This window comes from Argentina anserina, chromosome 1 (assembly GCF_933775445.1).
Source record: "Argentina anserina chromosome 1, drPotAnse1.1, whole genome shotgun sequence".
Classification (NCBI taxonomy): domain Eukaryota; kingdom Viridiplantae; phylum Streptophyta; class Magnoliopsida; order Rosales; family Rosaceae; genus Argentina; species Argentina anserina.
The window spans coordinates 18,413,296-18,429,256 of NC_065872.1; the positions used below are offsets into that span (position 1 = coordinate 18,413,296).

Below are 15,961 nucleotides of genomic sequence, written 5' to 3' on the forward strand. Positions count from 1 at the left end.
GTGCGGTACTTCATCTAGGTTTTGGGGTTGTGTTACCTGATCGTACTGCAAATGACAATCTTGTCGATCCCAACAACAAGAGTTGGGAGTTGTTTGAGTGGGTTTAAATGTAAACCCGAGATCCAGAACAACTATTACCGGCCGGAGCTCAAAATGTTTTAGTCAGTGCTTTAAGAGAGCCCTAACATGTGATAATTATGGCCGATATAATATTTTTTCAATTATAATCATGATACCCACACGACCAACTTCACTATAGTCCATACTAAATTGGACCCTTAGAGCATCACCGATGTATCATGCATTTTGGATAAAAATGAGAATTTGGTGAAAAAAATGTCTATTTTTCACTCAAACAGTTTTTTTATCGCATTCTCCAAAATAGAAAAATGGATGAAAGATAAGAGTTGATTCGAAGATTTGGCAAAAATTTGCATAACTAAATATTAAATGTTTGCATTTTCTTCAACAACTCAAACTTGGATTACAACTAATAAAAAATCTTCAATAAATATTTCAAGTCAATAATATGAAATTATGAAATATTTTGTGGTTATAATAAATAAGAAAATAGAATATTTGATTGTTGTAATAAATGCAAAAATTTGCAAAATAAAAAAGTTTTAGAGATTTTGAAATTTGTTTCTCTATTTGGAGAAAATATGGAGAAGGTATTGTAGCTTCTCTTACAAGTACATAATTATAACAACCTAATAAAACCACTTTAGTTACACGAACCCTTATGAAACTAAATTGAGTTTGCTCTCTAGTACGCTAATTAACGCCAAAAAAAAAAGGATGACTAGTTGATTTGCGATCGAATTTCTCTATATATATGAGTAATATGACGGAGCCAATACATGCCCGAAAGTTTCATTGAGGAGGGCCGGCAACAAACGAACCGGTAAGATCATCAGACCATTGAGCCGAGTTCAAAGAATTCGAAGGGCCTGCACCGCTGGTGGTACTGGTAATGTTTCCCATGGTGGGGCTCCATAGCGTTGTTTGACTAGCTGAGGCAGTAGCAACAGAAGCAGAAGCTGGAGTATGAGATTTGCTAAAAAAGCTCTTAGGCCAATCAGTCATAACACCACTTGACCTGGTTGATTGTAGCAACTGGCCGCGATGATCTTCTGATTTGTATAAAGGTGGAGGCTCCATGTTGCTCTTAAAAAGCTGGTTTTGCATTTGACGTTGGCCATAGGTTGAGATAGCATTAAAGCCATGAAGCAGTCCCAAATTGGAAGCACCATCACATCCTAATTGGCTTGAACCCCCGAGATGGCCAAAGTTTTGAGTAAATGGCATAGATGTCAAATAATCAGCGCCACCGGGATAGTCTTGAGAGCCATGCAAAGAGTTAAGGGCAGTTGATGGACCCGAATCACCCGATAACATCATCAATGACCTCTGATGGTGGTCTTGTGATTGCGGCTGAATGAGCACTGAGCGAGAGGCGGATGAGGACATGGTCTTGCCACGCTTACCTTTCCGGCAACCCCCACCAACGGGGACGTTCCGGAGGGTCCCTCCCTGGGTCCAATACCTTCTACATGCTTTACAAAAATAGCGAGGCTGGGACAAACTGTAGTTGTTGTAGTAGCAGAATTTGGAGTTAAGGGACTCGCACCTTGGACACTTCTGAGGCTCATGGTGTTGTTGTTGCCCTTGTTGTTGTTGTTGGTGGTTCACCTTCGGGTCTTGATTGTTGTGTTGTTGCGCCTGTCCTCGCTCTCCTTGCATATTTGTTTAATCTCTCCCCAAGCTCGCTCTTATCATAATTCTGACTACACAACAAGTGACCTAAGGAAATATGATGATGGTTGTGGGGTTCATGCCTTAGCAAGCAGCAGGTTATAAGGATGAGGAAATGGGAGCATTTTAGCTTATGCTTTACTCAATAGGCTCAACGTGTCTGTTACTGGCCCTTGAGAATCTGTACTACTAAAACAACCAAACCCAGTGTTTTAAAACAAAGTGTGATTGAGATATGGAACTTGTTTCTAGACACTAAATCTTGTTCATATATGAACACTAGCGCCATCTTCTCTTTCGCTTCCACCTACTCCACAACACCATAAACAAATCCAGGGGTCGTACGATCTAGTACTCATTAAGTCTGCAAATAAGGAGAGTATCCCCCTTACATACTAAGAATCCAGTTGGAGATATTTTCCAATCTATATATCCCGGTCTTGTCTTCAGAGCAATAAAGTGTCAAGAGAGTGAGAGAATTCAGAATCTAATTGATCTTGCTTTTTGATAGAGAAAAATGAGTTGTGCTTACATATAACCTAGTAAGCAGAGAGATGATCAAAAGTGACAATTATGTTAATATGTGGGAGATAATATATATAATTATGGCGATCAGATATCACTACGTTTAATTAGGGTTACTCCCATCTGTCAAAATTCCAGCTTACTAATGCATGACCATCCATTAGGAAAATTATCAGCCTCAAGACAACAATAATCATATCAGAACATCAATATGTTGATTTCTTTCTATACTTTTATTAGTATTTGCATAGATTTTGCAATAGTTTTATTATTAATTAGGTAGATTTGATATTCTTTTTTTTTGGTTTGCCATTTATGTTTTTCCATAGCTTTACTCCATTGGTATGCAAGCAAAAGCTTGTCACCTTTGTAATGGAGCTTTGACATTATAATGAAAATATAGCCGCTTTTCAGCATGCTGTATTCCCTGGCTTGAAATAGGCTAGCTTGGTCAGGGAAGTTCTTGACGTATTGAAAGTAAATAGGAAAAGAAAGCAGAGAGAAAAGAAAGAGACAGAAGAAGGGACTGGTAGAGTTGAGAGTCCTATCTTTTCTGTTTTGAAGAGAACATAGATTATATATCTTAGAGTTTGAATCTTATTCCTGTAACCTCTATGCTTTAACAAATGTCTGTTTTGATTTTAATTTTCCTTATTTTAGAAAGATGAAGGCTGAGCTGTATAATTGCGCGCATAGGTTGCTTGTTTTGGTTTTGTTTAGTCGGCCTCGATTTTTAGGTTGGCGAAAGTGAGTAAGTTTCTGGGATTCGAAAGAAACCAACAAGTTATATTAGTAAGTGTTGCTTCTGACTCTTTATGTGAGTTTGATTTGCATATCATATTGTAGCTAATCAACAGAGTGAGGCTCAGTAAAACACAAGGTCTTTCTATAGTTTCAAAATTGAGTTTCTCGTAAGTGGCAAGTTGGTGGCTGTACTTCTTTGGCAAGTTGGTGTCTGTACTTCTTTGGCAAATGTGGGCGGAAATAGAGGTCATTCAAAGTGCGGACCAGATGACTTGATTGATGTTTTGAGATGCGGTCTGGTTCTGCCCCAGCATGACAACCACGTTAATTTTCTTACAAGGGCAACAACTCGATTCATGTAGGCAGGGTGGTGAGTCGAAGGGGCGATATGTTATATATGAATTAGGCGTACATGTAAACAGTTCATCAAGTGTGTAAAAGAAAAAAAAAACAAAACGAGTTTTGTTTAACATAGTTGGTTTGGTTCATGTGTTAAATAGTGAATGAACTATGGCAAGGTCTGTGTTCATAAAAAAAAAAAAACCATGAGCTCTCCTAGGGTTTGTGAAGCGGCCGTCCTTCCTCCACGGCAACCCCCTACTCCATCTCCAATGGAGCAAAATCCTAGCACTTTCAATGGGATTTCCAAATCAGAGCATGGAGCATGCATGGCTCGAGCCCTCTCTCACTCGTTTTCTCCATATCTAGCGATGACGAGATCTGGAATTCTTACAAATTCAACTTGCAACCATGCGACTCTTTTTAAGTCCGGGTGTTTGGATCTAAGGAGTTCTTCTATGGCGAATATTGTGGAGCAATGGGACCTTGACCAGCTTGTTGGAGGTGAAGGCGGAGGCAGGTTCTAGAAGTGCTAAGAATGGCCAGTTTCCTTTGCCCTTATCGGAAGTTCGTGGGGTTCTCTTTCTTCTCCAGCGGAACCAGCGATAGGAGCAACCTATTGGCCGAGATATCTCTTCTTTTGGTGGATGACAACACATCTGTCGTTAGGATGGGTGGGAGTGGCTTTGATGGTGGTGGTTATGCGTTTGGCGTTGGAGGCTGCCATAAATGGATGATGGTTGGCGCTGCTACTGAGATTGGTGAGGTGCCCAAAGCAAATTCTTATTAGGCCGTCTGGGCTCCATTTTGGGCTTTTGACAGATCACCCAATGCTTGGGTTCCTTGGACATCTTGGGCCTTGACCCAACTTGCTATGGTTTTAGCTTTTTGGGCTATGGTTTGGGGTGGGCCTTACTGGCAACTCCTACTTTAGCTGAAAGATTGAATCCCTAATTTTCTAGAATGGGTGGAGCATATGTCTCCACCGATTAAAATGGCTTGAATGCGTTGGTGCAGTCTTAGTGATATTCTTGGTTGTTCTTTTTAATGTGCACTTTTAATTTTCATAGCATTATATGGCTCTGGTACTTCATTGCTTAGAAGGTGGGTGTAATATAAATTTGTAAGTCTAGTTTGTATTAGATTGGATGGGAATCTTATGGGGTTTCTCCAATTGTCGGCTTTTATGTACTGCTTGTTGAAATTTTATATATTATGACCAACAACTCAAAAAATAAATAACGAATGAATTGTTTAAGAACCGAACCAATTGGAAACAAGAACCGAATTTTTAACACAAACAGTTTGGCTTGGCAACAAACAAACTCCAATAGGCACTCTCAAGCCTCCATTATTGCACCCATTGCAAGCTTCAATAGAAATTAAAGTAGCCATCATGTACTGAATTAAATGCAACAAGTTTACTATTGCATAGCAAGACAACATTATCTTTTTTCTATACATATATAAAACATTGAAGTTTAATAATGTTCAAGAGCAATATTAAGTGACTTATCACTTATTTACTTGCACATCAACATTATAAATGAACTTTAATACTTAACATTTTAATAACTAAAAAGTACTATTCGGTTCATCTCGTTTTTTTAATGAACCAAAGTCGCATTGCTTTATTTCTTGTGGTGAGACATGTTTATATTAAAGAGCTATAAACTGACTGAGAAGGTGAATATATTTTTAATTGTTGAGTACGTAGGTGTGGCTATGTGTTTAGTAGATGGGGAGTAATTCTTTATGTCGGCCTTTAGGAGTGTTTTATTCTTGTATTGTTTGTTGAGCAAGCAATATATTCTAACTTCTTGATTCAAAACAAAAATGCAGTGTAACAAAAAGTTCCATGACACTATGTATCTTGTCTGTTAAATTAGCTTTTGTTCAAGTATATTTAGGCCCACGCACAGTTGATATGAGCACTTTGTGCGACGTTCTTAACATATTTTTACCTCCATTTGTACTTTGTTTTGCCCTTATTGTTGTAATATTGAGTCATTGACTTGAGTTAGGAGTCTTTGGTGGCGTTGGTTGCATTTTGGTGCTAAAAGAGGTTTAAAATGCAATAATTTTTTAGAGTCGTATTTAGAGTATGATCCCTTGTAGGACAAGGAAACTTAGTTGGATTAGAAGTCTTCATTATTCGACATTTCTGTAATATTTGTGATAAGTTGAGAATCTTATTTGCATTAGGAGTTCTTTTTGGACTAGAAAACGTACATTTTGGAAAGTCCTAATTGAAATGAAATTCTTATTCCTAATCAAACTTTCATATTCTAGTAACTTACTTGATCGAGCCAGTTCCTTGTTGTGAAATGGAAACTTTTCTAATTTAAATGCTTATCTATTACATGTATGTCCTTTTAAGACAACATTTGTCTAGATTAGGACAACTTTATTATGTTGATTATCTTGTCTTTATTATTTCCAGAATTAATGAAGAGATAATTCAACAGAGAAAAGAGAAGGAAGAGAGAAAGAAGGAGTTGGTTGAGAGATAAAAGCTTATTTGAAGAAGATATAATGCAACACAAATGGAGAGGATAATATGGAAGGATTAATGCAATTGAATTACTATGAGATAAATGAGAAGATAAAGAAGGAAATTCGTACAAAACAAATCATAATAAAGGAGGAAGAACATATGCAATTAAAGTCTAAACCTTATCAGAATCAGAAATCTGCCAGTGCACTTCATCCACCTTTGATGGACACCCCAGAAGAGCTCACAATGTGTCAGATAGTGTGTAATATATGGATAGAAAGTTACCGAAGTCTAGTTTCCAATCTAATTAGAATCACCTCAATAGCTATTTTCTATCGAGAGTTATGGCAAACATAATTCACAGAAGTCAGTCTTACCGATTTTCAAAGAAAATAAAGGAAAATATTTTGAGTGAAGGAAAATATCCTTGAGATATTCTTGGGGATATACCTTCAAATTTTCCTCTATATATAGCACATCCTAGCTACATAAAATATATCAATTCTCATTTGTAAATATAAGCCAAAACTCTGTCAAATTCTCTCCATACACACCTACAAAAATCAGCAGTCTCTCCACCACTTCATTCACCTTTCCTACCACCACCTCACGGCCCTAGCACTGAGCAGCTGTAATAACCCGAATTTTTTAGAAACTAAATGTCGAGTATTTTCAAAGTGTTAAACTTGTGAAATTAATTCAAGACGACAATTGGAGGTTTGCGACATTTCGAAACGAAAACGAAAACGTTCTCGGATCGTTTAATTAGAAAACGTAACGTTACCGCAACGTATAGATCGACTTTTATTCCGTCGCTCGGTTGCGAAAACTTCCTTCACGAAAGTCGTAGAGCTCATCGATACGAATTCGTGGACACATCATGCGTTCGAATCGGACGTCGGACGCGAAAGTTATTAACGTCGGAAGTTCGTTTCCGATTTTGGAAATAGTATAAAAGGAAGAAGAGGAGATTAAAAATCAGAAAATCAGATTTTCCTAAAAATCAGCTCGGGTACTGTTCACCCGAGCTCGGGCACTGTTCACCCGACCCAAAAACCTTCTCCGGCCGATTTCTCCACCATCCGACGTCGCCTCGTGTCGTGCCACCTATCAAACTGACGGGCTCGACGAGCTCCATCTTTTGGGCTACGCCTTGCACTCGGGCGACAACCACACACGGTGTAGCAACCGCCGGAAGTTACTGTTGTGGCGGCGCCGCCTCCTCCGGCTACCATGGCTCGAGATTCTTAGGGGGTTTTGCTTGTCTCAGTCCCAGCAACATTCCCACAAAAGGAATCGAGCCAAATCGAAGTGTAAGTACCCGAATCAAAATTTCAATTTCTAGGGTTTGTGAATAGTGCCGATTTTATGTACTTCGTTGTTTGGACTGTTTAGGCTCGGATTTAGACCTTGGTGTCAACTAGGAAGTTGTTGGAAATGTTGTTTAGGTTGTAGCGGTGAAATTTGGTGATGATTGGTGGCGGTCGGTGAACAGTAACGCCGAATGAATAGTAACTATGAATAGTAACTCCGCATGAATAGTGATCTGTAATAGTAACTGTGCATAGTGATCTGTAACAGTAACTGTGAATAGTGAACGGTAACAGTATTTTTGAACAGTGGCATGGTAAAACAGTAACTGTGAACAGTGTTTTGGTAAAACAGTAACTGTGAACAGTGGTTTGTAGGAAACAGTGATTAGTAAACATGTACAGTGTTCCGTGAACAATGTTTTATGAACAACATTTAGCTGTGCTGAACTCGTCACCTGATATTTTAAGTATCATTTTCTAAGCATTTATCGTGCTATTAGGTGACTGACGAAACGAGTGAGGAAATTACTTTCAGGGTCGTGGAAGTTGCACGCAGGAAAGAAGGTGAGTAAAATCTCACTTATTTACGAATCTACCCTTGCGGTGATTCAAGATTTTGCAAGAGTTTTTAAGATTGAATTACGACACGTATACAATATAGTGGATTACATATATATTGTATAAATGGTAATAAGTACATATATATATAGTTTGCTATATTATATACTGTTATGAATTCATTGGAATTGGTCATTTCGAATGACGAGAATTAAATATTGAGCATGTGATTTGATTTTTGTACAATATGAGGTGTGATTATTGTACGTGATTTTAACATGAGTTTGTTACAATGTTTTGTCTTCGGACGAGTTTTGTCTTCGGACGTGTTTATGAAATATGACATGTATATGATATAATAGATTATATATATATTGTATAAATGGTAAATATGTACATATATATATAGTTTGCTATATAATATACTGTTATGATTTTATCGTGATTTATGTCATTTCGATGACGAGATTTAAATATCGAGCATGTGATTTTGATTTGTACAATATGATGTGAGATTATTGTACGTGATTTTAACATTGAGATTGTTAAAATGTTGATTTTCTTCGGACATGATTTTTGGTACAATATGATGTGAGATTATCGTACGTGATTTTAACATTGAGATTGTTAAAATGTTGATTTGTTTTCGGACATGATTTTTGGTACAATATGATGTGAGATTATTGTACGTGATTTTAACATTGAGATTGTTAAAATGTTGATTTGTCTTCGAACGTGATTTGGTACAATATGATGTGAGATTATTGTACGTGTTTGGCAAGTCGGAACCTAGCCTTTGGCCGGGCGAAAGTTACGATACAGTTAGAGCTCTAGTCTGTCCGCCACAGTACTACATGGGAGGTAACGGGTGGTTATCTGCTTATGAGTACTCAGATTGTTTTGGATGTTGGGTAGCGGGTGGTTACCCAATATCACCGTAGTACTGCATGTGAGGTAACGGGTGGTTATCTGCTCATGGGTACTCAGATTGTTTTGGATGTTGGGTAGCGGGTGGCTATCCAATATCGGCGGTGTATTACGAGAAGGGTAACAGATGTGTACCAGCGTTCTTGGTACTTGTATTATAAATGCATTTGGGTAACCAGAAGGGTTACTTAATTTCTCATGAGCGCTTCTTTTCATATTTCTTTGGGACAACCAGATGGATCGTCCATTGACTCATGAGTGCATTTATATTTGTTTGATTTGTGGATGTTCGTATATATATTAATATGCGAGTTATATTTTCATTTTACTCATACGAGCTGTAAAGCTTACCGGGTTTGTGTTTACAATCCCGGTGCACCAATTCGATGGTGTAGTGGATAACTCCGCAGGTGTGGATTAGCGGGAATTGACGGACCGCTCAGAGGACTTGAAGTTATTTATCTCCAGCTTGTGTGAGGATTTTGTGCGACTATCTTGTGAGGTTGTTGTGAGGATTATACATTTCCATTGTTATAATGTTGAATTATAAATTGGTTTGTAATAATCGGTTTGACTGAGTTGTATTTTGAACTCAGAGATGATCCGCTGTGGCACTTTAAATGATTTCGATTTCATCGAGCTTGTTTGGTGTTTAACGACTTTGAAATTTTGAGTTTTTATGCTCGAAATTTTGGGGTCGTTACAGTTGGTATCAGAGCCTAAGTGTGTATTTGGCGATTATCAATATCATCCGGGAGCGATGATCCGACTGCAGGCGGGCACCCATCACATGCTCCTCGGTATTGATATGTCGTCGGGTACGCGAGAGTGTTAGGAGCCATACCTTATGGTTTGGTCTTGTGGAGAGTATTGTGACGATACTCCGATGATTCACCTTCTTCTGAAATTTCATGATTGATACTGGTTGGATCTATTTTGTCGAATTCGAGACTTCACATGTATGACTGAGTGTTAATTGTTGAATGGTGATGAATTTGGAAAATGGCCGTGGACAGGGTCGAGGACGGACGAGAGGTCGAGGCCGAGGTAGGGCTGCAGGCCGAGTCCGCAATGTGGAGAACCTTCATGAGGAGGCTGCTCCACTGGAAGGACAAGTTGATCTTGTTGCTATCGTTAGAGACGATAGTCGTGTGTTGAGGTTGATCAAGGACATGAGTGAGCTGCTAGTGCTGTCATTTCATGACGCTTGGATCATATGGTAGCGGACCATTGGATCGGAGTATTGGGACTTACTTGGTGATGATTGAGTACTCTGAGTTAGAGAAGAGGATGATAGCCACATTCATTTATTGATAGTTGGCAGTGGAGGGGTTAGGATTGATTCCTACGCCTATGGGAAACTCTTTATGTGTCACTTCGCTTTTGGAGTGTTCCTCGAGATTGGAGACAATGAAAGGCTTGTCCTATTGTGATTTGAAGTAGAGAGTTCTCTGTTTATTTGATAGTGATTCCGGACCACACTATGATGTGATCTGAGGAATAGATTGGTTGAGGCCGCAGTACGCGATGATTGATTGTTTTGACATGGTGGGTTCATTTGTAGACCCAGGAAACCCGAGTTTCGTATCTTTGACTCGAGGTGGATAATGCCATGAGAGCTTGAGTCATGGCATATGTTGAGTATGTAGATCTGAAGTAGCTATCACAGACATCATTGTGATATCAGAGTAAAGCGAGACGTTTCAGGAGATACTGTGTTATAGCCCCTATAACGAAGACGCCGTATGGATGGGACAAATGAATTCAAAGACTTAATGACTAGTGCGATCAGCTTAGAGAGGCTACAATACTCTCTGAGTTTGACATGCGATCCAGATACTGGAATGCTAACAGGTTGAGTATATAGTTTCTTATCAGGGCAGAAAACTATCAAAGAGTCTTGATAGAGAGCGTTGACCCTATATTGAGGGACGTTCAGTGTTTAAATGTTGAGGACTAGATTTTGTTATGCAACTAATCTAGAGATGTGTAGACCATATGTTGGAGGTGGTTAACGAAAATTTTCGTGACTAGCATCTCTAACGTTATTGGTAATAGAGTAGTAGGGCGTGTGATACGTACTTAGGGTGTTAATACAATTATTAAAATTGAGATTCACATTTTGTCGACGTGACATTCCAAACTTGTTTTGGTTCGGCTATAGACAATTGATGTTACGCATTGATCTTGGCTGAGTAAGAAATATAAGGTGATGGAGAAATCTCAATGTGGCGATATGAATTAATTATTTGCTAGTTGAGCATTTAAATGAGAACGCTGATCTTTCAGGATTAAATTATTTTGGTGTTGGGGATTGGAACTTCACAATGCCACAGGTCCAAATGAGACGCAATGGCGGTGAAGTAACTCTATTGAAGGTAAGGTATGAGATGACCTTAACTTAGTGGTGTTTTGACGAATTTTTCGTGACAAGCACCTTCAAACCGGTAAAGAAATGGTTGAGAATCAGATTTTCTTTTCAAGTGCAAGTGGTGTTAGTATTCGAGACTTAGATGCTCTTTTTCCCTCTATGCATCAAATTATTATTGTTGGATAAGGAGATGTTGACTCAAGTGTTCAACAAGGGATAAATTTTACGATAAGAGAGTGATCAATTATATTGCTGTTTGCATAGGAGTTATTTTGGCCGAATGCGTTGGCCATGAGAGTCATGATAAAAGTAAAGAAACAACTGTTAGAGTGGTAGTGCGGCAACAATCTTGGGTTAGTCTGGAGGAGATGGTGGACCCAATATCAGGATTCAGTTGTTGAATTGTTTACTGAATTTCTTGTATTACGACTGTGGGAAAAATCAATACTATAGATGATGCCACTGGGGCGTTGTGTGGGACCATGTGTCATACATTTGAGGTATGCATGAACCAAGGGGTATGGTATATCTCAGTTGTGGTTGTGTTTATTTTGCACTGTAATTCCACCTAATTTTCATGTTCCACTATCGGGAGATAAATATTTTCTTTACCTGTCCTGCGACTTGAAGCAGGTAGCTGTAACTTCTTTTCCGACAGTGAGCTTTGGTGAAGGTGGTAGGATGCGTGATGCATCTCTCTTGTGGTGGTGGTAGAATTTTCTACAGCCTTTTGCGTATATTAGTCGATTCTCTGGTGAACTGTTTGAGAGTAATTCTTAATCCAAGGTGGTGTTCTGTGGTGGTTGTGAACTCAATGAGTTAAGATTTCTTTATCGTGTTGCCGATACAAATATGGTACTTGAGTGGGTATCATGCACGACAACTTTTTATGGTTATAATAAGATGATCATGAAAGGGGATTATTTGTTGATTGGAAGGAATGGTAGGTTCGTTATTCTAACGATGATTTGTGGTGAAGTCATGAAGGTATTGTCGTGATAAAGCACGTTTATTTGAAAACCACTATGTGTGATGTAAGTAATAGGCATGTGTTAATCATTGATTTGACTCATGTTAGATGTTGAGAGTTTTGACCATGCTTAGTGGTAGGAGCTAACTCATGACGTGAGGATAGTCTGTCAAATCGCAAGAGAGTGGTGAACTAGACAAAAGAGGGCGTTGACGCCTCCATGCTGAAAACATCATTATGTTTCGGGAGAATGATTATATTTTGAGTAGCTCACATGCGACTATTATTGTTAGGACATGTGACAGATTGTCTGATGGAGGCAGTTTGAGGTAACGGAAGATAGGTTGAGAGCTTGTATGCTGGATTTTAAGGTAACTGTGAAATCATTTGAGATTGATTAAGTTCGCCTACAACGACAGTTACCATTCCAGCATCGGCATGGTACCCTATGAGGCACTTAAGGTAGACCATGTCGATCACCTATCTGTTGGGCCAAAGTTGGGTGTAGTGAGATTTGACAAGAAAGAAAAGTTGGCGGAGGTATGTTGGGCCTTTGAGATTCTCGAGAAGGTGGGAAAACTAGCCTTGCCTACTAGCATGTCGGACGTTCACAATGTCTTCTACATTTCCATGTAGAGGAAGTATGATCCTGATGTGTCGCATATGTGATCGATCATAACACCATTGAGGTGAAGGAAAATACCACTTTTGTTTTGAGCCGGTTTGTATTTTGAATAGATCCACAAAGAAGCTTTGGAGGAAGGAAGTGGAGCTAGTCAAGGTATTGTAGAGCCATCATAATGAAGGTGATGCATCATGGAAGCTAGGGTCGGATATGAAGACGAGATACCCACAGTTGTTTATTGAGTGAACTTGAATTTCGGGACGAAATTCCTTTTAAGGGGGATAGAATGTAATAACCCGAATTTTTTAGAAACTAAATGTCGAGTATTTTCAAAGTGTTAAACTTGTGAAATTAATTCAAGACGACAATTGGAGGTTTGCGACATTTCGAAACGAAAACGGAAACGTTCTCGGATCGTTTAATTAGAAAACGTAACGTTACCGCAACGTATAGATCGACCTTTATTCCGTCGCTCGATTGCGAAAACTTCCTTCACGAAAGTCGTAGAGCTCATCGATACGAATTCGTGGACACATCATGCGTTCGAATCGGACGTCGGACGCGAAAGTTATTAACGTCGGAAGTTCGTTTCCGATTTTGGAAATAGTATAAAAGGAAGAAGAGGAGATTAAAAATCAGAAAATCAGATTTTTCTAAAAATCAGCTCGGGTGCTGTTCACCCGAACTCGGGCACTGTTCACCCGACCCAAAAACCTTCTCCGGCCGATTTCTCCACCATCCGACGTCGCCTCGTGTCGTGCCACCTATCAAACTGACGGGCTCGACGAGCTCCATCTTTTGGGCTACGCCTTGCACTCAGGCGACAACCAGACACGGTATAGCAACCGCCGGAAGTTACTGTTGTGGCGGCGCCGCCTCCTCCGGCCACCATGGCTCGAGATTCTTGGGGGGTTTTGCTTGGTTCAGTCCCAGCAACATTCCCACAAAAGGAATCGAGCCAAATCGAAGTGTAAGTACCCGAATCAAAATTTCAATTTCTAGGGTTTGTGAATAGTGCCGATTTTATGTACTTCATTATTTGGACTGTTTAGGCTCGGATTTAGACCTTGGTGTCAACTAGGAAGTTGTTGGAAATGTTGTTTAGGTTGTGGCGGTGAAATTTGGTGATGATTGGTGGCGGTCGGTGAACAGTAACGACGAATGAATAGTAACTGTGAATAGTAACTCCGCATGAATAGTGATCTGTAACCGTAACTATGAATAGTGATCTGTAACAGTACTGTGAATAGTGAACGGTAACAGTATTTTGAACAGTGGCATGGTAAAACAGTAACTGTGAACATTGTTTTGGTAAAACAGTAACTATGAACAGTGGTTTGTAGGAAATAGTGATTAGTAAACATGAACAGTGTTCCGTGAACAATATTTTATGAACAACATTTAGCTGTGCTGAACTCGTTACCTGATATTTTAAGTATCATTTTCTAAGCATTTATCGTGATATTAGGTGACTGACGAGACGAGTGAGAAAATTACTTTCAGTGTCGTGGAAGTTGCACGCTGGAAAGAAGGTGAGTAAAATCTCACTTATTTACGAATCTACCCTTGCGGTGATTCAAGATTTTACAAGAGTTTTTAAGATTGAATTACGAGACGTATACAATATAGTGGATTACATATATATCGTATAAATGGTAATAAGTACATATATATATATAGTTTGCTATATTATATACTGTTATGAATTCATTGGAATTGGTCATTTCGAATGACGAGAATTAAATATTGAGCATGTGATTTGATTTTTGTACAATATGAGGTGTGATTATTGTACGTGATTTTAACATGAGTTTGTTACAATGTTTTGTCTTCGGACGAGTTTTGTCTTCGGACGTGTTTATGAAATATGACATGTATATGATATAATAGATTATATATATATTGTATAAATGGTAAATATGTACATATATATATAGTTTGCTATATAATATACTGTTATGATTTTATCGTGATTTATGTCATTTCGATGACGAGATTTAAATATCGAGCATGTGATTTTGATTTGTACAATATGATGTGAGATTATTGTACGTGATTTTAACATTGAGATTGTTAAAATGTTGATTTTCTTCGGACATGATTTTTGGTACAATATGATGTGAGATTATTGTACGTGATTTTAACATTGAGATTGTTAAAATGTTGATTTGTCTTCGGACATGTTTTTTGGTACAATATGATGTGAGATTATTGTACGTGATTTTAACATTGAGATTGTTAAAATGTTGATTTGTCTTCGGACGTGATTTGGTACAATATGATGTGAGATTATTGTACGTGTTTGGCAAGTCGGAACCTAGCCTTTGGCCGGGCGAAAGTTACGATACAGTTAGAGCTCTAGTCTGTCCGCCACAGTACTACATGGGAGGTAACGGGTGGTTATCTCCTCATTAGTACTCAGATTGTTTTGGATGTTGGGTAGCGGGTGGTTACCCAATATCACCGTAGTACTGCATGTGAGGTAACGGGTGGTTATCTGCTCATGGGTACTCAGATTGTTTTGGATGTTGGGTAGCGGGTGGCTATCCAATATCGGCGGTGTATTACGAGAGGGGTAACAGATGTGTACCAGCGTTCTTGGTACCCGTATTATAAATGCATTTGGGTAACCAGAAGGGTTACTTAATTTCACATGAGCGCTTATTTTCATATTTCTTTGGGACAACCAGATGGGTCGTCCATTGACTCATGAGTGCATTTATATTTGTTTGATTTGTGGATGTTCGTATATATATTAATATGCGAGTTATATTTTCATTTTACTCATACGAGCTGTAAAGCTTACCGGGTTTGTGTTTACAATCCCGGTGCACCAATTCGATGGTGTAGTGGATAACTCCGCAGGTGTGGATTAGCGGGAATTGACGGACCGCTCAGAGGACTTGAAGTTATTTATCTCCAGCTTGTGTGAGGATTTTGTGCGACTATCTTGTGAGGTTGTTGTGAGGATTATACATTTCCATTGTTATAATGTTGAATTATAAATTGGTTTGTAATAATCGGTTTGACTGAGTTGTATTTTGAACTCAGAGATGATCCGCTGTGGCACTTTAAATGATTTCGATTTCATCGAGCTTGTTTGGTGTTTAACGACTTTGAAATTTTGAGTTTTTATGCTCGAAATTTTGGGGTCGTTACAGCAGCACCGTGTGACACTCCACCATCCACGCCGAGCAGTCCTCTTTGGAGCAGAGCCAACCAAAACCACTCCAAATGTGATTCTCGCAACCTTCATCATGGTTTTGTTGATCTTTATAGTTTCATATTCGTTTGTCTATGAACGATGTGAGTTTGTGTTTATGTTTAGACTTTAGTA

General features: G+C 38.8%; 1 protein-coding gene and 1 long non-coding RNA gene across 3 annotated transcripts; one reads left to right on the forward strand and one right to left on the reverse strand.

The window, feature by feature from the left end:
- Window positions 1-873: 873 nt before the first annotated feature.
- LOC126803309 (dof zinc finger protein DOF5.3-like) lies at window positions 874-1,743 on the reverse strand. The gene has a single exon (XM_050531094.1). The coding sequence runs from the start codon at window positions 1,741-1,743 to the stop codon at window positions 874-876; it is 870 nt and encodes a 289-aa protein (XP_050387051.1).
- A 5,131-nt stretch (window positions 1,744-6,874) lies between these two features.
- LOC126786027 (uncharacterized) lies at window positions 6,875-15,587 on the forward strand. 2 transcript variants are annotated; one of them, XR_007671160.1, is made up of 3 exons: window positions 6,875-7,173; window positions 7,674-7,737; window positions 15,475-15,587. It is a non-coding gene; the product is annotated as an uncharacterized LOC126786027 (long non-coding RNA). The 2 variants fall into 2 exon arrangements; XR_007671159.1 differs by lacking the exon at window positions 15,475-15,587 and adding an exon at window positions 9,054-9,166.
- Window positions 15,588-15,961: the final 374 nt, after the last annotated feature.